A 25,801-nucleotide genomic window follows, 5' to 3' on the forward strand; every position below is an offset into this window, starting at 1 on the left:
CTAGCTATGGAAACACCCAGAATCCCAGATGCCTCAAGTGAGCCGTAACTACTGCCATGCATTTGGTGAACACTGGGGTAGTGAGACTGAAGGGCAGAGCTCTGAACTGATAATGACTGGCTCCCAGCCGGAAGTGTAGATATCTCTTGGATCACCTGTCCACCTTGGTGTGGTAGTATGCATCCTGGAGATGGATGGAGCACATCCAATTGTCCTTTCCCAGAAAGGGAAGAATGGACTGCAGTGTCACCATCCGGAACTTTTTTTTTTTTTTTTTTTTTGACAGACTTGTTCAGCCTGCTGAGATCGAAAATGGGTCTCCAGTTCCCTGTTTTCTTTGGAACTAAAAAGAACCTTGAGTAAGTTCTGGATCTGATTTGGTCTGCGGGAACTTCTTGGATGGCTCATTTTTCTAACAACCTTTGAACTTCTAGGTTTGCTTGATCCCGTAGATTGGGTGGCACATCTGGGATGGATTTTTGTTTTCTGGGAAAAGGTGGCATGGAGAAAGGAAAACTGTATCCCCTGGATATTACCGACTGTACTCATGTGTCTTTTGTGATACTTTGCCAGGCGTCTGGGTACAGTGACAATCTGCCCCCGACTGCCTCCAGAGGTGGACAGGCGGGCCTCCTTTCAGGAGTGCTGGAAAGGCCTACCAAAGAACATATCTCTGTCACCCTGATTCTACGGACCCACTCAGCTGCAAGGGCGGCATCTCTCGTTATTTCCCCCTCTGCCCTGGGGAAAAATCACCATGTGCATCAGGCAAAGCTCCCTGGATTTCCGGAACCACATTTTTCCGCCTTTTTGACCTTTGGGATAAGGTCTAGTAGGGGCGGAGAAAAGTACAGCTGTGTACACTTACCATAAATGTAGATGTTCGAGTGTATTCACTGTTGCAGTCATCACACTTGGGTTATCCTGCCAGGGGTAGCCCTCAGTCAGGCCGAATATCAGAGGCTTAGTAATTTCTGCATCGGTTGCTATCGCTTCAGGACTGACGTCAGGTCATCAGTGGTATAAAAACAGGCAACCAACGCCATTACATCAGTTTCTTGCCCCTAATGTCAGGAGCCCCCAAATAGGGAACTACGCAATGGTGGAATAACACCATTAGTAAAAAGTAAATACCAATAGCCATGTAAGGAGAGAGGAAGAGAGAGAGTGATACAAGGGGGCTGGAGGGTGAGAAACCAGGACTGCAACAGTGAATACACTCGAACATCTACATTTATGGTAAGTGTACACAACTGTACTGTGTTCTTCGTGTTTCACTGTTTCAGTCATCACACTTGGGTTGATTCCCAAAGCTGAAGAATGGGTGGAGGCAGTCAAGAAGAGTTGGGGCTGGCTAGTATGCCCTGCAGGACTGTGGTTGCAAAGCCCGCCCTGGATTTGGAAAATATAGGCAGGTGGTAATGCTTAAAGGTATGAACAGAACTCCATGTTGCAGCTTCCAGAATGTCCGTGGTAGGGACTCTTCTGAGAAAGGCTGTAGATTTTGAAATTGCCCTAGTGGAATGTGTTCTGACCCCGTGAGGGGGTGGTTTTCCATGCTGTTTATAACAGAAATGGATACAGTGTGCTATCCATTTGGAGATGGTTTGTTTTGATATGGCCTTGCCCTCTACCCCTGGTGCAAAGCTGACTAGTAACTGGTCAGATTTCCTAAAGGGCTTAGTCCTATCTAGGTAGAATCTGAGCTGTCTGTGCACATCTAAAGAGTGCAGGATCCGTTCAACCTTATTTTGAGGTTTAGGGAAAAAGGTGAGCAAATTAATAGATTGGTTGAGAGACTCGCTGGACACCACTATGGGCATGAAAGTTGGGTTAGTTCTGAGGGAGACCCTGTCAGCATGGAATATGATGAAGGGTTCCCACAGCCATAGTGCTTGTAGCTCAGACACTCTTCTAGCTGTAGTGATGGCCAAAAGCAAGGCTGTTTTCCAAGAAAGGAATTTTAACTCTGCTGAAGCTGCAGGCTCAAGGGGGGGGGTGAGCTTTTCCAACACAAAGTTAAGGTCCCAAGCAGGGGTAGGGGCTCTTCTTGATGGCCTTAAGTTGTTAGCCCCTCTCAGGGACTGCTTGATGAGAGGGTGTGAGAAGGGAGGTGGCTCAGTGCTGTAATGTGCAGAGATGTCAGAGGCATGGATTTTAATGGAAGAGAAGGATAGGCCCCTGTGGAGTAGATCTGCTAGGTAATCCAGGATGAGAGGTAAGGATGGCTGTGGTGGGTCAGTTCCTTTAGTCTGGATCCAGGAACAATACCTTTTCCACTTGTCAGCATAGGATTTTCTAGTAATGGGTTGTCTAGCTTCATGTATAACATCCAGGACCTGCTTGCTTAGGCTGGCCACTGGAGGAGAAGTCAAGGAATAAGACAGGCTGCCAGGTTCAGGGTGTGCAATTGTGGATGCAAGAACTCTCCCTCCTGCTGAGTCAAGAGAGTTGGAATCTGAGGGAGGTGCCATGGAGGCAACGGAGACCGACCGGGCAGTAGTGGGTACCAATGCTGGGGTGGCCAGTCTGGGGCAATCAATATTGCCCTTGGTCTCTCTTCCCTTATTTTGAGTAGTACTCTGGTAAGAAGAGGAAGGGGAGGAAATGCATAGATTGAGAAGTTTTCCCGGGGGAAGGACAGGGCATGGGTTTCCTGGTGCAGAATTTGCTGAGCTGGTGGTTGTAAGGGGAGGCAAATACGTCCACCTTCGGGGTACCCCACCTCTGGGTCACAAGGCTGAAAGTGTTGTGGTTTAATTGCCACTCGTGGGTCTAGGAGATTTCTGCTTAAGTTGTCTGCCAGAGAGTTTTGGTTGCCTGGCAGGAACTGGGCTTGCAGGTGAATATGCATGGCTGAGGCCATGTTCCAAAGGGTCATGGCTAGCCTGCAGAGTGGGTAAGAGTGGGTTCCCCCCTGCTTGCTGATGTACCACATTACTGTGGTGCTTTCGGTTTTGAGTAGAAGAGGCCCCGGAGAGGGTACAGATCGGAAAAGCTGTTAGAGCATGCTGAACAGCTAGCATCTCTTTCTGGTTGATGTGCAGATGAATTTGATTTGGGCTCCAGTGGCCCTGAATGCAACTGCCATCCAGATGTGCATCCCAGGCATAGTCTGATGCATCTGTGGTTAGGGTCTGGGCGGCGTAGTGTTGTGTAAAGGGAAGCCACTTCTTGTGGTTGCATGCTGCTGCCCACCAAAGGAACACTTTCCTTAGACAAGGTATCATAGGTATGATAGTTTTCAGGTCCTGAGAATGTTGGCACCAAAGACTTTTTAAGTACCAATGAAGTTTCCTCATATGCAGTCTGGCATATGGAATTAGAAGAATGCAGGAGGCCAAGAACCCTAGAGCTTGCAGGATTTTCCTTGCGGATAACTGGGTTCTGGTGGTTATTTGAGAAAAGTAGCCTGTCAGATAGGCTTGTTTTTCTGGAGTAAGGAATGCCATCTGGGATGCTGGGTCCAAGCTTGCTCCCAGGAATACAATTTTTGACTGGGGACTAGTTTGGATTTCTTTTCGTTGAGCGTATACCCCAGTGAGGTTAGAAGGTCCTTTACAAATGTCAGGTGCTGCAACAGCTTTTCCTAACTGTTTGCCTGAATCAGGCAGTTGTCCAAGTAGGAGTAAATTTGAATATTCCTTTGTCTGTAAAATGCAATGGCTGGAGCCAGGCATTCTGTGAAAACTCTGGGAGCAGTGGATAAGCCAAAGGGAAGTGCACAGAACTGATAATGCATAGATCCTGCCCTGAAACGTAGATATTTCCTGCAGGAGTCCCTGACTGGGATATGCAGATAGGCCTACTTTAAGTCTAGGGTGGCTAATCAGGCATCTTTGGACAGCATAAGGAGAATCTGCTGTAGGGTAAGCATTTTGAATTTTGGTACCACCAGGAAGGTGTTTAGAATGGATAGATCTAAGACTGGACGTCAGGTGCCCTCTTTTCTGGGCACCAGGAAATTTCTGGAATAAAAACCTTGGCCTATCTGTTCTGCAGGAACAGGCTGAATTGCCCTTACAGAAAGCAGGGACTGAACTTGGTTTTGTGCCTCTGCCCACTGGTTTGGAGGAAGATCTGGGAACCCTTTTGGGGTTGGCAGTGTGTGGAAATAAAATTTGTACCTCTGCGATACTATGTTGAGGACCCATCGATCATTGGTGATGAAGGCCCAGTTTTTTGCATGGTGGGCACGTTTTCTTCCTAGGGGCACGAGCAATTGGGCAGAGATGAGGGGAGGAGTTGAGAAGTCATTGCAAATTCTTTCCATAATGGGGTGGCTTAGCACTCCCTGTTTTAGAAGTGGAGTACTCCATTGTTTAGATTTCTGCGTACCCTGAGACTGTTGTCTGGGGGGTTTGCTTCCCCTAGGTCTGGTCTGAGGTGGCCTTGAGGGGGCTGGAAAGGACCAATGTTTTCAGGGGCAATGCCTACTGAATCTTGGAGGCTGTACTTGCAAAAAATCTGTCTGCATAGACTTGGCTTTTTCTTCCATCTTTTTTAAAACCTCTTCTGCTTTGGTGCCAAACAGATTGTCTTTGTTCAGAGGTGCGGCCAATAATTTTGATTTGACATGGTCTGGCAAGGTCTGTTCTTTAAGCCAGGCATGCCTTCTAAGTACAGAACCTGTGGCTGCTGCCTTGCAAGATGCTTCTAGGGCGTCAAACCCACATTGCAGGGTATGCTTGCTGACTTGGCTTGCAGAATGCATAACCTACTGTAATTCTTTATTTTCTGCACAGTCAGGGAAGGTAGATAATTTTTGCTTAATAAGTTCCATAGTATGTGGCTGGTCTTTCAGCATATGGAACTGACAATTTAATGCGCTCTAATGGCAAGAGGTGCAAAGGTGTATACTTTTTTACCCAATCTGTCTAACGCTCGGGAATCCCTGTCTGAGGGGGTGAAATTCTTAGCTGTAGTTGTTTTTATTCCTTTAGGTCCTTGGGAAATGACCTCTGGGTCAGCAGTAGGATTCTTGAAAAGAAATTTGTGTGAGTCAGGGACTCCGTAGTACCTGTCAGGTTTCCTGGGAGCAGGGGGTAAAGTATCAGGCGTTAGACTGGATTCCATAAAGACATCATCCACAACATCCAAAACAGGAGGGATAGCTAAGGGTCTGTGCTGTGGTAAATCTAAAAATTCCCCGAGTCTCTTTTTGGACTGAGGATAATCCTGGCATTCCCAATGGAAATGCTTTCCCCAAAGTATGCAGTGTTTCACCAAAATAAAAATCCTCTGGAGGAGAGGCAGAAGGAGTGGATTCCTCTGCATCTGAATCCTCATAAGCAGATAAGGACATATCTTCATAATCAGAAACCTCAGAGTCGGACTCTTGGTCAGATAAAGCTGCTGGGGACAAGTCTCTTTTTCTTTTAGCAGGGGAAGGCTGGCTTCCCCTAATCAGCATGACAAGGTCTTCAGCTATTTTAAGCATCTGTAATTGTGGAAAGGAAGCAGGCGCTTGAGTCTGGGTTGTCAGTTTTTTAGGAGTAGCTCGTACTCTGGGCCTTAGAAACTCGGTAGTTTTAGAAAGAACTGAAGACGCAAAAAAAGTCGTTGGTTTGTGTCAAATATCGGTAGTGCAAAGAACTTCCTTAGAAGCTGGTGCCTGCACAGTGACTCTGGACCCATCCAAGGTAGAGACATCCGCAGGTTCCGTAGTCAAAGAAGAGTCTCGTGGCATACCGGACTCCAAATGGTACTCACTGAGTACCGGCGAACTGGCGACTACCTTAACAGAAGCGTTGTCGACAGTTTTGGACCTGTGCGGTCTGTCTCTGTCTTTATCCTTACTTTTTTGGAAGATTGGTAGTCGGATAGCTTACCAAAGCCATTTCGGAATACGGAGATTGAGAGCAAAAGTATTTAGCTACAATAAGGGCCCGACAAATAATTTGGGCGTTGAACAAAGCACAAAACCGGCAGTGAGGGACGTCGTAGTCTGGGCCTAAACAGGTGACGTAGTATGACTGGAAATCTCGGTGAGGTATTTGCTTTCCACAGGCGAGACAATTGTTAACTTTTTCTGACATCGGTTAGAGCAAGAAAAAAGGATCCCCAACAGGGTACTTTGCTTTAGAAGACTTAAACTTCAATTTTGGAAACAAAAACTCAGGTAGTGGCCGGTCACCACTCATGTGAACTGCTTCGAGCTCCTCAGCAAGAAAGACTGATGTAAAGGCGTCTGCTGCTTGTTTTTATACCACTGACAATGACCTGACATTAGTCCTGAAGTAACAATCCACACCAAACCAGCACTGATGAAGAGCTGTTGCCTGAAAGCTTTGTGGATTTGGAATAAACTGTGGAGGAGATTTTTATCTTGCTCTGCGTGTCCGCTTTTTTTTTTTTTTTTTTTTTTTTTTTTTTTAGAGTTTCTTTGCTTGTGGCTTTATGATATACACACTGACGAGCTGTTGCTTGAAAGCTTTCTGGATATGGAATAAATTGTGGAGATTTTTAACTCGCTCTGCTTGTACACCTTTTTTAAAGTTTCTTTGCTTGTCAGTCCTGAAGAGACAGCAACTGATGCAGAAATACTAAGCCTCTGGTATTCGGGCCGACTGAGGGTTACCCCTGGCAGGATAACCCAAGTGTGATGACTGCAAAAGTGAAACATGAAGAATATCGTACTCACACAGCACACAAAGTTTTGCCATCTTGCTTGCACCTGGTAAGAGTCTCTTTTTACCTTGAGCCCAAACAATGACGAGCCATCAAATGGGACGTTGGTAAAGGAGGACTTGAAGGGCTCTGCGAACTCACAAAGGAGCATCCAGGAATGTCTTCCTAAGGCAATTCCTGTGCCTGTTGCCCTGCTCGCTCCATCGGCTGTGTAAGAGATAAGCCACATGGGGGAGTTGACTATAGAAGATAAGGTCACAAGCTGGGAAGCAGTCTTATCTGAAGCCCCCCACAGCTGGAGGATCCTGAAGAGCATCTCCCAGCTCTTTGAGAAGATCTCTCTGGAGACAAGTGAAATGGGACAAATATTTCGGTGACCTAAGGGTAAATACCGCTGATGAAAATACATGCTTCCTGCATCTGTCCATTGTACAGGACTCTGTTCGGCGGATGAACAGAAGACGTTTCTGCTAATTCCTTCTTTGTGGCTGACACAACCACCATAGCATCAACTGGTACCCCCTTAGACGTGAAAAGCTTGTCCTCTGGTGCTGTAATAAATTTATTGGGCCTAGTCGAAACCGGTTCCATAGATTCTGGAGAGTTCCACACCTTTCGACTGACCACCCCCAGTAGTTGGTTAAAAGGAAAAGACACCCAAGAGGTGGAGGGTTGGGAGCCAAAAGCCTCCAGGTACACGGATTTGTCTTCAGAATGAGAAAGGGATTTCCAGCCACTCCTCTGCCGGAGGATTTCCAGGATGTATGAAAAAGAGACATCCTCCGAGGGGGACCATGGGGTCCCTTCTGAGTCCTCCAAATCTGTGTCTGAAGTGAGAGACTCGGGGAGGGGGGTCTAAATGCTTCTGCTTACAGGTCCTCTTCCGAGGGTCCTCCTCAGAGGAGTCCTCTGGGGAGGTTTCGGAAAGGGGGGGTCACCCGAAGGGGCATCCTGGGGGCATTGGCTCCCTACGATTTGGATGGAGGTATGGTGTGGAGGTAGACACTGGCCCTGAAGGGGATGGAGCAGAAGAAGCAAAGGGTGGAGTGGTCTGGGAGAACAGCACACTCCTCATCACCTCAAAGGCACCGCAATCCCGGCTCCGAGAGAGTCTCCAGCTCTGAAGAGCCTGGAGATATCCCCCGCACCAAGGGCAATGACTCAGAGGCCGATGTAGGAGCCGAACTCACCTGCGCCGAAGCCCCGAGTGAGAGAGAAGGAACAGACAAGGGTCAGATCCTGCCCCCCCCCCCCCACGAGTGAGTCTCGGCTCCCAGATCCCTCGACAGAAGGTGGCATTGAAGGGATCGGAGCAGATGTCAGACCAGAAAGACAAGTAGTTTTCGGGTCCGATATTTCCACCACCACGACTTCCATGCACTCCGGCTCTGAACTCGAGTGAGTCGAAGGAGAAATTGACAACAAAGTACATTGGACAGTTGGCTCCACATCCATATGGGCTGGGCTCAATAAAATTTTTGCCAAGGCCAGACTCTTAAGTAACCTCTTCACCACCCTCTCCACATCATCATCCGAGAGGATCCTGGAAGATCGACAGGAATGGGTGGTCGAACAGTGACTACCTGTCACAGACTGGACCAGAGAACTGAGGTATAGAGCGTGTCAGCTCCAAGGAGGGAGACCGGTTTCTTTTATGGCTCCTAGTCGGTTTAGAGGACACTGGAGGAACCAAAGGAGATTGTGACTTGTCAGAACCAACTGATTTCAGATCCAACAAACTTGTTTGTTTGTCATGAGCCTTCAATGGTTCAGAGCTCGGGAGACGATGAAGATGCTTTTTTGGAGGGCCTAACTGATCTGCCTGCCTGATCCCCTTCCGTAGATGCCTCGAAGGGCGCTTTCAGTAACCCTCTTAGAATCAATTTATTTTTCTGCTCCTGCAGGACCCTAGAGCTAAATCCATGACAAACGGAACAAGAGTCCTGCAGATGAACAGCTCCCAGCAGTATACGCAGCTAGTATGGCCATCGGTCAATGGCATCTTTTGAGTGCAGGAATCACATTTCTTGAATCCTGAAAGCTTAGATTCTTTAGTTGACTTCTTAGACATGTCTGATAAATCTAGCAACTACCACAATGAATATAAATGACAGTAATAGAAGAAAACACTGCCAAAAGGACTAGGTGTGTGTGTGTGTGTGTGTGTGTGTGTGTGTGTGTGTGTGTGTGTGTGTGTGTGTGTATGTATGTATGTATGTATATATATATATATTGTTTTTTTTTTATCAGATAGGATACAAGGGATGGAAGGAGGAGAGTCTCCAAGTTAAACGACAACCCCTCTGACTGGGGAGATGCCTCTAACTTAAATGACGAGCTCCCCTTGAAAAAGGGAAAGTAAAAGAATGGGGGGAAAGAAGCCCTCCAACTAAAACAGGCTAAAAGGGAGAACCAAATCCTCCAACTAAATGGATTTGAGGGGAATTAGTAGGCCTGAGAAAAGGAAACAACAGCCTCAACAACAAACAGCAAAAAATAGCGAAAAATGGGAAGGCCGACAGGAAGTATCTAAACAGTTATCAACCCCTAACTACAAGGAATATTACAAATAAGAAAATGTTAGAATTCTTGACAAAAAATAAGAAAAAGTATAACTTAGCCTGAGCCAGTTTCAGACAACCCCGAAGCTTCAAGCGGCAAACAAGATCTGGGTAACTCTCGCTAGGCATGTTGGGATGGAGTCTAGCCTCGAGCCAGTGGCAGTTCTAGAGCTTTAGGATATGGCAGAGTCCAAACAAGAATGAAGGCAAGATAGGGACAACATATCATACATTTTCAGACTAACTGTAATCAAATCTATGCACAGAATTACAGCATAGCCCTAAGAATATACAGGTTTAGTCCCTTGTCCCAGTGATCAACCCACTGGAGGGGTAACCATCTTTTAACTTTTCAGCCCACTAACAAAAAGTCTTCTTACGTTTACCACTCTAATCCAAGTACCTTTCATTATGTCGTTTATGTATTAATTTCCCACTACATCTATGTGGATAAGCCAGGGAAATCACCTAGTGACGAACTTGAATTGATAAAATTTTTAGTTACACTAGCTTCCTATGTCCAGCACATCTGCTCTGCATGGAGCAAGAATTTAGTTCCACTTTCTAGTATCTGTTTTGGCAATGGTTTTCTTCATTTTCAGTCATATGTACCTACACTCTAACAGCATATGGGACAGCATCATTTTATGTCATAGTATAATCTGAATTTGATCAATTCTATTAAGGTGTCTTCTAACTTGTACAATGTCACAAATACGTCCCCACCTCTACAAAGTCTCAACCTAATATGTCCAGTATCAAACTTCACTGTGGAACACAAGCCTTAATCATGCAGTACATAAATATTGGATCAGAAACCTTCCGAAGTTAGTCACGTACAAAGGTAACTCATAACAAGGACCACATGGAGGAATCAATATCCATTAGCTTTGGACATCTGTATAATGGTTTACATCCATCCAGCTTAAACTCCTTCAAGGCCTTCTACAGTCTAACCAGTCCATTCATTACAGGTACTTCCCCTCTTCTAACATCATACAGAGACCATAGCGATTTCTCTCAAAAATGTTATACCCATCAACCCAGCTTTACTTGCTATCCTCCAACGTTCCAATCTCAGTCTCCTAGTGCACTATTATGCAAGGCATATGCCCTTGCGTCCCTTTCATATGACCACCAAGGTTACCACCAAAAAATGTACAGAGTTTTGGGGAACTTGCTCAAGAACTCGCATTGACAGTATAGCAGTGGTGTAAGCTTCTGCAGTCTTCAAACAGGATTTTTATTATTGCTTAACACTGACAAACAGTTCAGTTCAGTGTTGTATGTGAAAGAGATCATTTAAATGAAAAGCAAAGTGCCAGTCATTTCCCCAGCCTAACCATCAGTTGTGATTTCCATATGTATATTTTCTAGCTGCGACACAAGCAAGTGATGCTTATAGTGAAAATGGTCACAAGCCCCAGTTCAAAAAACTGTCTAAAGAAATCATTCAAGACTCCTTAGTAACTCACATGGAGGCTGAATGAGGTCTACAGGAATGTAACAGCACTTAAGAGGCCAGTGAAATGCAAGAAATTCACCTTAATTACTACATGAATGTCCACCATGTGATCCTGCAAAAGCATGGGGACATACGGACTGCTAATACTTAAAAGCATAAACATTACTCTGCAATATAAATACAGCCTACAATTAAATCTAGATAACTTGGGATCATAGTTTGAGGAACACCCCCCCCCCCCCAATCACTGGACTGCCCAAAGTTAAAGAAGATACACATACCTTTGCTATAACAAAACTTGCCAATGTTTTTCACATGGACAGTTCATCATCAGTGGTGCTGGAGGCTCACAGTAAATTCTGTTTTTGGAACTCTACATAAGCTACTTTATCTGGCTATTAAGAATCCAAGGAGACAGAAATTATTTTATATAAAGCCAGGGAGAGGAGGAATAATCTGCAGAATGCTGGTGCTAATATCTACACCCCATTTACAGCATCATCCTCTGCTTGAAAAGAAAGACTGGGGTGCAGGTTACATGAATTTTGAAATACTAGGGTGTTCGATACAGTTTATACATTCCAATTACCCCATGATCACACACCAAGGGCAGTGGGTGCCATTTAATCTTCATAGTGATGCAGAGGTACCTGTGGACATGGTGCAGCTGGAGAAGGCATAATAAGGGCATCTCAAAGTGCTACACCTATACAATAAATGGGTACTAGGCCTTAGTCATAGGCACTGTGGCTCTTGAAATCTCTGGAGAATTCACAGCAGGGAACCTAAACATACACCCCCTGAAACTGTGTACTATATTTGTAAGATGAAGGCTGTTCCAGACAGAGGAGTTAAATTCAACTGATTTGTCATCATTTCTCCACTTCTTCCTCAGCCAGCAAGGAACTGCCTTTGACAAACCAGATCAGACACCAGATGAAATGGCATAGACTGACTCAGCAACTGAAAGAGTGTGTTTCGAACTGTGGCTAAAATCACTACTGGGTCTGATGACGTTACATTCTGGTTTATCGGTAGGATCACACACACATGCACTGTAAACCCCTGTTGAGGTCTTTAGCTGCTTCTCAGATTTTGCTCTGTTACACTTTAGTTACTGCTATATATTTACACCATTCGATCATTTATATGGACATTGCTCCTATTTTAGGTTTGTTTAATTATATAAGTTGCAATATGTGACTGGATGTGTATTAACTGTGGGAAAGCTCACTCTGTACAATGGGTTTACATTTATATTCTTGTACCATCACTATTCAAACACTGCAAATCATACACACTGGTTTTCTTTCTCTGATCAAGTGGAAATTAATTTTGTCTGTAATAGAGCCTCTATCTTCTTGTAGCCCATTTAAAGGGTTGTTCCCACATAATTACTCATGACAGCATTAGGGTGGGCCAGTCTGGCTACACAAGTTTTAGACTCACTGACTGCCCAAATGATGCTAGTGGTGACAAGGTGCTGTAGGGGCAGAAAGGCGACCTGCCAAGATAAAACAAGGCACAGGACTGGACTGCTTGGCTACAGTAGTGAGAGTTTGTGTTGTCCACTGCTGTTATATTGCTTTATGTATGAAATGCCTTTATACCTGCATGTAGTCTATGAAGATGAAGTCTGTGGGCTATTGGGTATGAACAGTCCAGTTTAGCCAAATTAAAATTCCCCCTTTTGACTGTTAACGGCACTCAAATTTTTTGACATGAATTGTTTAGCTTTGTCTGTTTGTCCCACCACTTTGTAGTTGAAGTTGGTGAACATACTATTTGTTATTCACATCAACAGTACAGTGTTTCCTTGTTTTGATTTAGTGAGGCCTCCATCAATCTCTTCCTTTTCATACTGCTGGGGATAGGAGTCCAACAGTCTTGCAGGAGTGGATTTTGTGAGGTCACAATGACAAACAACCTAATTTTCTGGAATGTAAGGGGCTTAAACAACTTGAAGTGTGCACACCCGCTATCCGTAGAAATGTGGTAGTGTTATGTTTACGTCCAAATGAACTAAAATTCAGCAGAATGTGATGGATACATTTTATCCATGGAGGGGATGGAAACTAGTCACAAGAATGCTAAAAAAGGGTAGTCTTACTAGTGAGAGAATCTGTGAACTAGACTCCATTATAGCAAGGAAGGTTTCACAAGGGAGATGTGCTCTAGTCCAAGTAAAATGTTTGTGAGGTATTCACCTGTAGGTACTTCTGATCAAATGCTGGCAGTACTGTTGCATCCCAAGAAAATTCTTTCAGGAAAGATATGAGGGAGGTTTACACAATGTTACTGAGGGGGGTATTAACATTACCCTGGACCCAATAATGGATAGAATTCCCTCAAGATGCTATTGTTTACCTAGGTTTACTGTGACAATGGCTGACTAAAGGTATTTGGTTTATTGGATGCGTGGAGGTCACCACACCCAACAGTACACAAACATGGTACCATTTCAAGCTAATGAGCAGGATTGACTATGTTTTATGAGTGCAACCTTAATGCATAAGTTACTCACTATATAGCAGACACCTGAAGTCTGTTTGATCATGCCTACACTAAAGTCTCACTGCAGTGCACAGATCACAGACTGCAATAACCTCTTTGGAAACTAGACATATTACTATAGTAAGCAAGATGACAGTCCTAAAATCTGTGCCATCAAATGTCATCAATAGGTGCTCAGATATTGATCAGCGAGTAATGTGGAATGTATTTGGGAAGCTTGATTTTTTTTCCTTTAATCATTTCATGGTTCATGGAGTACTTACAGGATAAGGAGACTGAGCTGGAAGAGTTTGTGGAGTTAGAACCAAGCAGACATTCTTAAAAGCCAGAGCAAGGATAGACACACGTATTATATATATATATATATATATATATATATATATATATATATATATATATATATATATATATATTTATACACACACACACACACACACACACACACACACACACACATATGTGGGTGTATATATCTATATATGCCAGTTACTATGTGGAAAAACAGGATGGTAACCATGCAATTACTCAGTCTGCAGTTCCATATCCCCATAATTTAAGTGAACAGGCTATTAAAACACAAAACCCATTACATCAAAACAGTGGGATACCTTACTATGTATACTTGACCCAAGAAGAGGACATGTTACACTTACCTGAACCACCTGCGGTAATCCTCCACAATCTGCCATCTGAAAATAAAGAGAACATTAATTATACCAAAGTCATACTTTACTGGTTCGTGAGTTAGCCTCTCAAGCCAAATTTTAAATCTGAAGCTATCTGTTGGTTGCTGAAAGATGCTTATACACCAGAGATCATTTAGTGCTCAAAAGGAGTAAAAGATGGTATATACAGCAAGTGCTAGACAGCTGAAAAGTATTACATATGCATCAAGTAATTCTGGTAACCTAAATTCAGAAATGCCAACCAGCCAGAAAGTACCACCACAGTAAGCTGCATTTCAGTCTTGGACTAATGGGGTACTGAGGGTACTGTTTTTATTTTCTTTTTGCTTCTCCCTTCTCTTTCTCCTTGTTCAGTTTTAAGAAATGTAGGCACTGGAATGTGGGGAAAAATTTGGATAAAAGAACATGATAAAATAAAAATTAGTGTGCTTTTTCTCATTCTTGCATAGGGGAATGACTGGGTTAAGGCCATTAGCTTAATCTAGTAAGTTTTAACAGAATACAAGTAAATAAATATTTAATATTATAAGGCTTTTTTCTAGTAAGCAGCTTTGTGTCTGGTTCTCATGTTTATAGCAGACAATCTGATAAAAAGAAATGGCTTGGAGAACATGTTTTCTGAAAGCATTCAAGTGTTTTCTTAGCTGACAGAGTTATAAAGGTACGGCAAAACCAGACAGCACTTAATAGAACCACAGGCATGGATAACCTTTCTATTAGGTTAACGCGAGTCTGTGTGTGTGGCTTATCAGTTTGGAACATTTGTTCCATTTAGGAAGATAAAACTTCAATATTTGAAGATGTACACAGTTTTGTGGGTTATTAAGTTAACAGCATTTAGCGGGGTATGGGGATGTGTGTATTTTTGTTTGAGGGTTTTCAATAATAAAGTTCTGCAAGATATGACACAGGCTCAAATCGAGATCAGAAACAACTGTATAACAAAGATTAACCTGCCAAACAGTACATGCATGTAACACAAAAGCTGAAACTAAACATTTAACAAAAAAGCTGCTATACATAAAATGTGGGAATGATAATCTCTCAAGAATGTGATGGCTTCTGTAACATCTTTAAACAATGATCTCACAGATAAATACAAAGAGTAGTGAACTATATTAAACATGTAGAGTGCAAATAGCTAATACAGGAGATGGACTTGTAAAGAACTGAACATGTGAATTTGATATAGAAAGGTTTTCAGGATGGTTATTCAGCGAAATACCTGGAGCAAAGGAAGAGAGGATTACTTATATTAATTGCAAGAGGAGCTCCAATAGTAACAGAAGAGGACAAAAAAGACAATGGTAGATCTGTAGTACTAAGGGGCTATGGGCAAGGGAGAAAGATTACACTGGCATGTATTTGTACTCCACCAAAACTGCTATAATGGAACTTAAGAACATTCTGGGAGAAATAATCAGCTTTCAGCAAGGAATAGTACTTATAGGTGGGGACTGAAATTTGATTTGGAATAGTGAATATGTGTTTGAGGGGCCAAGAAGGGAAAGTATAACAAAGGAAAGTAGATTTTTAAAGACATTTATGAAAATATATGGCATGGAAAATGTGAATTCAGTACTAGGAGTTCGGACTGAATTGCAAATTCCCCAAGATACAAAAACTGGGCTAGGCTTAGAATTTACATTTCACAGGAACATGTGCATTTAATTGAAGATCTTGATATGCGCCCAGTAACTATTTCAGATTATGCACCAATAATAACTAAAATAAAAATGCAGGGCAATGAAAAAAAACGATAAACTGGTGCTTTCCCATCTCTCTCTGTTGAAGACAGAGGAATTTAAGGAATAGGTAGTGGAAAATATTCAAGAGCTATTAGAGAAGATAGAAATTTTTTTCTGAAAATATAGCAAGGGAGTGGGATAAAATTAAAGTGGAGTTTAAAAATAGGGTGAAAATAAAATAAAGGGAGATATGGTTAAGATGCAACAAGAATTATTTAGAGGGACTGACAAATGAAGTACTGCAAAATAGCGGGAATCTCCGAGCAAGAACATGAGCGACTGCAGATTGCTAAACAGAAAATAAGGGATTACCTTGATAATATGCAATAGTTTAGAAAGACTGCTGTTAAGCAACTGTTTTTGCTATTAACTTTGGAGCACATAAACATTTAGCCCAACTCGGGTAACAAAAAAATAGAAAGGGCCGTCACCAAGCTTAGGGAACCTATAACAGGGAAGATAACAAGGGAGTCTGTAGGAGTATTAGAAACTTCAGAAATTCTATGAAAGTCTGTGTAAAGCAGAGAAACATGTTAAGCAAGAAAATGTTCAAACGGAAAATGTTTATGGAAGAATTAAATTGCCAAGGTTAGAGGTAGAAGCTGCTCAATTACTAACAGGATAGGAGGAGATGAGATAAAAATGGTGATGTATAACCCATATACAGGAAAGTCCCCAGGAACAGATAGTACTCCTGTGGAAGCTAGGAGGGGAAAACACTAAAGATCTAGAAGGTTTTGTTTAACAGTACTCTAAAAGGAGAAGTACCAACATCCTGGAAGAAAGCAGTGGTAGCTGTAATACCTAAAATGGGTAAAGATCCTTCAGATCCAGCTTCATACCGGCCCATTTCAATACTAAACCATGATTAAAAGTTTTTGTCTACAATGGCTAAAAAAAGGCAAAAGTGATGCCAAAGATTGACAGACATAATCAATGTGGTTTTGTGGAGGGGAGGCAAATATTTGACATTAACAGAACACAGATGATCCACGGGGAAGCAGAATGTAAGAAAGTACCACTGTTTGGCCTTGATGCAGAATAAATTTGACAGAGTAAGCTAGGACTTTATGAGCAGAGCAATGGAATGATTTGCATTCCCTGATAAAATGAGGTTGATTAGGAGGATATATGAGGCATTGAAGGCAAAAATTAAAGTTGGTGGTGTCCTCTCTGATATATGCTTGAGCAGAGGAACCAGGCAGGGGTGCCCTATCTCCCCTTTATTTGCATTACATTTACAATCATTGGCAAAGGAAATAAGGGACTCAGAATTCAAGGATAGAATTGGTATGCTAGAAAAGAAAAGCTATCAACACAGTTAAGGCTCCTAGCACAAGCAGAAAACTAATTCAAAGTCAAAAGGGATGATGATGAAATGGGGGGGGGGGCTCAAGAAACAGGGAGAGACTCAAGAAACAGGGAGGGACTGGGAGTTTGGATGCAGACCTTTAAGGAGAACAATAATCATACAGAATATTATACTCTTAAAGTAGCAGACAGTATTCTAAAGAGCTAAGCCAACACATGAATGGAAAAATTAGACTCTGCCAATAGGGATGACTGCAACTAGGGATACAGACAATAGGCAAGAGGGGTCTGGAATTTACTCGAGAAAACTGGCAAAGGAACCAATGTAATGGGAGAAAATAACTAGACTAGAGAGGGAAAGGTAATAGAATGGGAAGGCACCAAGAATTTACTTGGACTGCAGGTTAGAGATTGTTTTCTCTATCAAAAACAGATAAGAGTATAGGCAAAGACAAAGAAATAGGGGAGTCCTAAATGAAAGACCAGCACTGGTAGTTTTTAGCAGAATATAGAACAGAAGACGACATTAAAAAAGGAATAAGTACAGCATGTAAAATACTATATGCTAACTATAAGAATCAGAAGAGGTCAGAAAGGATTGGAAAAAGATTGGATAAGCAATTCAAAGAAACAATGGGGGGATATATGTATGTCTCCCAAATATGAAACGAAGTCTAGAATACTTAGGATCTTTGCTTGGAAGTGTTTACATAAGTATTTTATACCCCACCTAGACTCCAAAGAATTTTTCCTCAGTTAGACAACAAATGTTGAAGGAGTGATGGGGAAAAAGAGGTGACTAGGAACATATGTTCTGGGAGTGTAATGAGTAGACAGATTCCCTGTATACTGCTCTGTTGGAGATGCTGGGTGAGCAACTTGGAATAACTAGGGAAATTATTTTTGAGCTATGATACAGAATCTGAATCGAAAAGCAATTACTAGAAAATGGAAATCAAAGTCTAAACCAACTTTACTAGAAGTAGCGAATACAGTAACAGAGATAAAACAATTAGAATTGGTATCTTTAGAAATGGTTAGGAGCAAATTACATAGGAAAATATAAGAAGTGTGGAATCAATATATGCAGTGGAGGAGCACGGTTTAAAAGAAAGCAGGATCTGAATGAGCTATGTAATAGGTGACTGACAATGACTGGATATATTATAAGAGATGTATGCCGCTACAGTCGAGTCTGCATGGTTTAGCATGTATGTTTGCAACTGAGATTGTGTCGATATTGTTATATAAATGTTAAGACTGTGTCATACATGATAATTTAATAAAGATGTTTCTTGTTTAAAAGAAATAGCACACAGTCTCATATATTGTGTGTAGATTGTGGAAAAAAACAGTAAATTGGTTCAGGTTTAAATCTGTTTTCCTTTCTCTTTTGACAAAGTCAGGATTAGTAAAAGCAGGTATACTCTTAGGAAATGTCATACAAGGGGATTCTGACAACAAAAAATGTAATTCATAGATTCTTCTGACAGACACAACAGTAAGCAAGAACAAGGTTTTCCAAGCAAGAGCCTGAGTTCTGCTCAAACCACAGGTTTAGACAGTGACAGAGTTAGCTTTTCTAGCACAAAAGTTAGATCCCAAAAAGTACAGACTGAGGGAAGTCTCAATAACCAGGATTTGCAGACTTTTCAAGGAGGATAAAGAGGAAGAGTTTAGACCCTGAAGAATGTTAGAAATGGCAGGCAATTGAACCTTATCAAAATCTCTAGGAACCAAGACCTACAGATACTGGTGCTAAGCAAGATCAACCCTGCCTACTTAGAAGCCTAAAGAGAAGGCTATCCCTTCACCTTTTCAGGCCTTTCTAGTAGGGGGTCTTTGGGCTGCTGTAATGGTATGGGCCATCCTAGAAGATACTGGGTTGCTGCCCATTAACTGCAGAGAAAATGCAGCCAATGAGAAGAGCTAAAGGCCTGTATGAATAAGTTAATGGACCTTTGTGAAGTCTGAAGAAAGGAGTCAAAAACAGCCACAGAAGTGAGAAACAGTTATGTACTGACCATAATTTGGAATCTGTACTATCCAATGTCATTATTCATCATGAATGGGTCCTGGATCTCACCTCGGATCCGAGCTGACAAAGAATGACATATCCTGAGCTGAAGCTCCTCCCCTCCCCATACTTCCTGTTACCCGCAATCCTCAGATCGAGTTTGCTAGATAAATAACCCGGAGGGGATATTGTTCTCTTCTACAAACAGCAGACCAAATCTGCCAACACTCCAAAAATCCCCTGATCATCAGAAGGAGGGGGATGGAAGGTGGAAATGTGATGAATAATGACACTGGAAAGCACAGATTCCAAATTATGGTGAGTACATAACTATCTGATGCTATCAATGTCATTACTGATCACTGATGGGTCAGAGTCCCCAGCTACCCAAAATACTGGGAGGTCTCAAGGAAGGACACGCTGGTGCACAGAAGAACCAAATTAGGTTCTACTCATAGATAACAAATCCAACTTGCAATGTGTTACAAAGGTATGTGGGCTTGACCAGGTGGCAGTCGCACAAATGTCATCTAAGCAAGCCCTGGCCCAGAACACTGAGAACGTAGCCACTGACCGTGTAGAATAAGCTTTAATAGGTCTAGGAAGGTCCCTGTGATTGCCGTCGGTAATGTCAACTATGCGAGAAAGTATCCAACGAGAGATGGATACTTTGGAAATGGCCTATCTCTCCTGGCCTGAGAGAAAGCCACAAAGAGCTGATCCAATTTTTGAAAATACTCAGTCCTCTAAGTAGAAACGTAACTGCCTATGGACATCCAAGCAGTGTAGTTGATACTCCCCTTTGTTAGAGAAGTTGGGAAAAAACACAGGAAGCTGGATATACTGATTTAGCTTAGTTTCCAAAGCCACTTTTGGAATAAAGGAAGGATTGGTTCCAAGGGAAACCTTATCCTTATGAAAAACCATGAAAGGAGGCTTTATACAAAGAGGTTGCAGCTCGGAAACCCTATTGGCAGAGGTAAAGGCCTTACAGAGTCTGAAAGAAAACATGGGACTATCGTCTAAATGGAAGCTGGATATAACAGCCAACTGTAGCTTAATCATCGCAAAACTATCCCCTTGCTGGAATAAAGAAGAGAGGAAGGACAAGATATCTGAAATCAGAGCCAAGAAAGGACCTATGCCCCTGACGAGCCCAAATGGAAAACCTTTTCCATTTTCTGGAATAAACCTTTTTAGTAGAAGGCTTTTGAGAAGTTAAAATAATATCCTTCACAGAGGAAGGCAACTTGGTCTGGCTGACAATCACTGGAACTGCAGGTACCAAGTTGTCAACCTCAGGGACATCAGGTTGGGAGGGGGAAGTCCCCATGGATGGGAAAAGAGATCCTGAACTGGATCCAATATCCAAGGCAGATATTTCAGAAGAGACCAGAGGAGGAAGAACCACATCTGTTGAGGCCAAAAGGGGGCAATGAGGATGAGGTGAGCCTTCAGGCAATGGGCTTTCTGTAGAACCTTTGGGATGAGGGGCGTTGTGGGGATAGGCACACAGGAGACCCGGCAGCCAATCGTAAATCAGAGCATCCCTGGGTAACTCTCCTGGAGGGGGGATCAAGGCAAATAATTTGCTGCATTTTTGGTTGGTTGGAGATGCAAACAGATTGTAGCACGGAAATCCCCATTGATCGAAGATCCAACTTGCAATCAACTGTTTCAGGGACTACTCATGGGGACTCATGATAGACCTTGGTCAGCTCGTCTGCTAGCATGTTGGAATCGGCGGGAATACGCGTTGCAAGATGAAAGTGGCCCGAGGTCATTGCCCATTCCCAAACTGTCATGGCCTCTCTACACACAGCGGGTACGATAGTGTCCTGTTGATGTACCCGACTGCCATGTTGTCTGTCTGAATCGCCACCATCCTAAGAGGAAGCAAGTTCTGGAAGGCTTACAATGTTGTTAGGACCACTCATCCAGAGGACACTGATGTTCAACTTGGTCTCCGAGGGGGACCACGTGCCTTGGACCATCCTTCCCTGGAAATGCCCAACCAACCAGGGAGTCGTCCATGGTCACCGTGGCTTGGGGTTGTGGAAGGTAAAAGGGTTTCCCTAGGAGGGGATCCTCTGTCCAGACCCACCAGCTCAAGTGTTGCTTGCAGAGCCAAGAAATTCAAGTTGATGTGCACATGGGGTGAAGACGTGCTGACCACTGTACTGCCAGGGTCCACTGAAGCATTCGCATGTGATACCTGGCAAAAGGAACCAGCTGAATAACTGCCACCATTGACAGAAGGATGAGATAAGGCAGGGACACTGTCCCGATCCAAGAGGAAAAGAACTTGCTTCCAGATTGTGACTACTCTGCACAGGGAAAGAGCTGCAGTCTTCCAGTCTCTAGCATGGAGGAAGGTGAGGATTTCAGAAGTTTGGCAGTAATGCCCAGATAGTCTGCGACCAGTTAGAGAAGATGCTTTGTTGTAGCCATGAGGAGCCAATTGTTCAGGTACAGGAAGACCTGAAACCCCTGCAGCCGGAGATGGGCTGCAACTACTGCCATACATTTGGTAAACACCCAGGGGGCTGAGGTGAGTCCAAAGGGCAGGGCTCTGAACTGATGATTGGCCCCCAGCTGGAAGCACAGAAATCTCCTGGAGTGCCTGTCTATTTGTGTGTGACAGTACACATCCTTGAGATCTACTGAACACATCCAGTCATCCTTTCGCAGGAGCGAAAGAATGGACCGAACAGTGACCATCCAGAACTTCAACTTCTTGACCAATAAATTCAGTTTGCTGAGGTCCAGAATGAGATGCAGGTCTCCTGTTTTCTTTGGCACTAAAAAGAAGCTAGAGTTAAGTACCGGATCCTTGTTGTTCTGTTGGAACCCACTGGACGGTCCTTTTTTGAAGTAGGCCCTGCACCTCAGAGAGCCAACTCCCTTTGATAAGGTGAGATGTCTGAGGACTTTTGGATTGGAGGGGGGTGATCGAAGGGTATAAAATACACAATGTTTAGCACCCACTGGTCTGAGGTAGTGGCTGCCCAGGCCAGCTGCTGCAAGGAGTTATGACCCCTAACTGCCTCCATTGGAGGGCAGTCGGGCAGACCTTCGGGAGTGCTGTGGGGGGCTTCTATGAGAAGGGTTCTCGGAAGCCCTGGTTCTGTGGACCTCCTCTGCCCCTGGGGCAGCGTCTGCCATTGAATCCCCTTCCCAGGCCGGAAGCGGATTCCTGTGGAGCATCCTGGAAGGAAGACTTTTTCCTGTGAAAACATAGTTTCTTACTACCCCCTCTGAGTATTTACAAAAGGACCATTGGGTAGTAGAAAACTTGATATCTACCACTGACAAGGTCTTGCCCTCCTGCTTACTGTGGGTTAAAGTGTCTTTGACCGTGAGACCAAATAGAGTAGATCCATCGAATGTGGCATTAATAAAGGACACCTTGAAGGTGTCTGCAAACCTGCAAAGGCGAAGCCAGGCATGACGCCTAATGACAATGCCTGTACCTGCTACGTGTGAGGTGGCCTCGACAGTGTTCGAGATCAACCTCATCGAGGCATTAGCTAGGGAAGTGAGTGTGGAAAGCTTTGGAGAAATCAATTTGAGGCTCTCAGAGGGCAAAAACTCTGAAAGGGAAGAGGAAAGTTCTGAGACCAAATCCCTTTGCAGCCATGTAAAGTGTGTCATATAATTTGTAGTCCACAGTCCGAACATAGCTGAGGCTTACACAAGCTTCCCAAACCGGTCAGTCACCCTAGATTCCATGTTAGAGGGATGGACCACAGAGCTATGCTCCGTGAGCTCTTTCTTGGTGGCGGCGGCAACCACAACAGCATCTACCAGAACACCCTTATTCCAGAAGGGTTTGTCCTTGGGGGGGGCTAAAGAACTTAATCTGCCCTCTTGGGGACCAGTTCAACTGTGTCCTGCTCCTTCCACTCCCTGCTGGCAACGAGCTGGATTAACAAGTCCACAGGGGGAGACACCCAGGAAGTAGATGGGACTGCCCCAAATGCCGTCAGGAACATGGATTCTTTGGAGGATGGGGTGGGGAAAGACCAACCACCACCACCTTATTCTTTCAGTATCTCCAGAATGTCACCAAAGGACACCTCCTCGGACAGTAGCCTGGGGGACTTGTCCCCTACCTCGAAGTCCGTGTCTTCCATTAGAGACTCTAGTGGGGAGTCTAGGTACCTCCTCTTGCACAAAACACAGATCAAAAGGTCTGTGTGTGCATTAATCCAGGTACCTTAGACCATCTGTCCTACATAATTCCCCCCACACCACACCCCAAGGCTGATGTGTTCTTAGTGAATGACAGTGGGGGAGGGGGGTAAACGGGCAGCCCTGATATCAGGCTGCACATGTACAGTCTCCAGTAAAGATGCTAACAGCATGAATGAGAAACACAAATTAGGGGAGACATAAGGTCAGATATATACTGTCACATTACGCTTATCACATGCTGAAGGATCTGCATATGGTATCTCGTAAGGAGAACCAGATGAAAAGCCCCAATATTTTGATGCACAAGGCTACCATAACCACTAGGAAAGGCAGAATTTGAACAATTGGCTGAAGTGAGGAAATTGTGCCCAATGAAAGACTAGCTAGTTTAGACACATTTAGGTGGCAACAGATATCTGAGCTTGCAATGGAATCAACTGACTTTGTAGTGTTCAAGGGTATTCCAAAAGACAGAAAAAGTTGCAGTAAGCAGTCCCATTTTAAAACTCAGCAACTCCTTGGTAGGATAGCTTAGAGCCAAGTCTTCCAAATAGGGAAACACACAGATTACCTACAATCTTGGGTGCACTGCCACCATGCATTTGTTAAACACCCTGGGAGGCTATGGTGAGACCAAACAGAAGGGCTGTGAACCATTTAACTGCAGCCACCCAGAAGTGTTGAAATTTGATGAACACACTGTCTATTCTGAGTGATACAGAGAACAGAGTCAACTTCATGCAAACACAGAAGGCCCTACTCTGCTGTGACCATATGGACGTTTTTGCTATATACTAATTTAGGCCACTTAGATCTAACATGGGCCTGAGATCTACATATATTCTTTGGTGCCAAAAAGAATCCTCCTGCTCTGTTGGGATCTCTTATAAGAAGTTTGTAACCTTCTGATGTGATGAGATGGGATGGGATGTCAGAAATGGAACAGGAAATTGGCCTTGAAGATGAAATAAACAAGTAATGTAATTACCATAACATTCCATGTGAGTTGTTCATCTCACCTTCATTCTTACAAATGGGTTTGGAGCCGATCCCTCGGCTCCAAGTCGGCCGCTTTTGGTTAAAAGAAGCACAGGCTAGACAAGCTGCTACGTCGTGGTCTGGGCCTAAACAATGTATGCAGTAGGAGTGGAAATCTTTATGAGGTATTTGTTTCCCACAAGATAAACAGTTATTCACTTTCTCTGACATCGGCTGAGGCAAGAAAGAGTCCCCAATGGGGTACTTAGCTTTTTAGAAGTCTTCGAAGTAGTATTCGGTAGTAGTAATCTCTGGATCTGACCGACCGGCACTTGCGAACAGCTTCTGCTTCGGGCGCCACGCGGCAAGAAAGACTGAGGAAAATGGCGTCGGCTGATGCCTTTATACCCGAAAAACTGCAGCGATGACGTCGGGTGAAGTGCGACACCAGCCGAAGCCAGACCCAGACTTTGGAATCCAGCCGACCGAAGGGCTGCCTGACGACAGGACAACCCATTTGTAAGGACTGCAGATGCATCCTTGAAGGACATCATGAACATTACTCCAGCCGGAGTAAGAAATCCTATACAAAGACCCACCAGACCCCAAATCTCTTACTCATTCTTCGAGAAGCCTGGAGGGGGTAGGCGGGAGGGAATGTAAGAATGAAGGCGAGATGAACAACTCACATGGAACGTTATGGTAAGTACATAACTTCTTTATGTGAAGTTGTTCAATCTCGCTGTTCATTCTTATAAATCAGTAGCGTCCCAAGCACCATTCATCCTGGGTGGCTCACGGGAGTATATTCCAGAGGACAGTGGAACCAAATGAAGCCCTGTCCCTGGAGGCCTTATCCACTTTATAATGCATAATGAAGGTATGTGGCTTTGACCAAGTGGCAGCTGCACATATTGTGTCTAACGGCAGTCTAGCCATGTAAACTGAAGAAGTAGAAACAGCCCTTGTGGAATGCGCCTTCACGTTATGTTCTGATAGTTGATTCACAGAAGAATATGTGAATTTTATACAATCAGTCAACCATTTGGAAAGACTGACTTATCACCGGTAGCCCTTTCCTGGTATCAGAATGAGAGACAAAAAGTTGCTCTGATTTTCTAAATTCTTTGGTTCTATCCAAATAAAATCTGAGCTGTCTGCGAACATCAAGTTTATGCAACATATACTCCAACTTGTTGGAATGGTTACTGAAGAAAGTTGGGAGTTCAACAGTTTGACTTAAATTAGTTTCTGAACATAGCTTTGGAAGGAAGGAAGGGTTAGTCCAGAGAGACACTCTGTCTAGATGAAAAATCAAGTATGGGGGTTTAATAGATAAGGCCTGAAGTTCGGACACCCTACGTGCTGATGTAACGGCCACCAAGAAAATGGTTTTCCAAGGCAGGAATTTTAGTTGGCAGGAAGATGCAGGCTCAAATGGAGGAAGAATTAATCCTAAATGGAACAAAGTTTAGGCTACAGGGAGTGAAAGGTTGTCTAACTGGTGGTCTGAGATGTACGGTTCCTTTTAAGAAGGCTCTACATAACCTGTGAGACATAAGATTAGAACCTTCCAATCCGAGGTGAAAATTTGCAATTGCAGCCAATTGAACACATATGGTAGCTGCCGCAGCACCTTCATTAAAGAGATTAGTCAAGAACTCTAATATACTAGCAACTGGAGCGACATACGG

At 43.6% G+C, this 25,801-nt stretch overlaps 1 protein-coding gene across 1 annotated transcript in view; it reads right to left on the reverse strand.

Annotated features, from left to right (window-relative positions):
* NDRG3 (NDRG family member 3) overlaps nucleotides 1-25,801 on the reverse strand; it is a gene marked incomplete in the record, with an annotated part of 646,357 nt that overhangs the window by 95,103 nt on the left and 525,453 nt on the right. The window contains 1 exon segment of the mRNA XM_044090166.1: nucleotides 13,824-13,859. Within this exon segment, the coding sequence (XP_043946101.1) occupies nucleotides 13,824-13,859 (36 nt within the window).

The sequence above is a fragment of the Protopterus annectens genome, chromosome 12.part0 (assembly GCF_019279795.1).
Source record: "Protopterus annectens isolate FY-2018-M chromosome 12.part0, PAN1.0, whole genome shotgun sequence".
Lineage (NCBI taxonomy): Eukaryota > Metazoa > Chordata > Ceratodontiformes > Protopteridae > Protopterus > Protopterus annectens.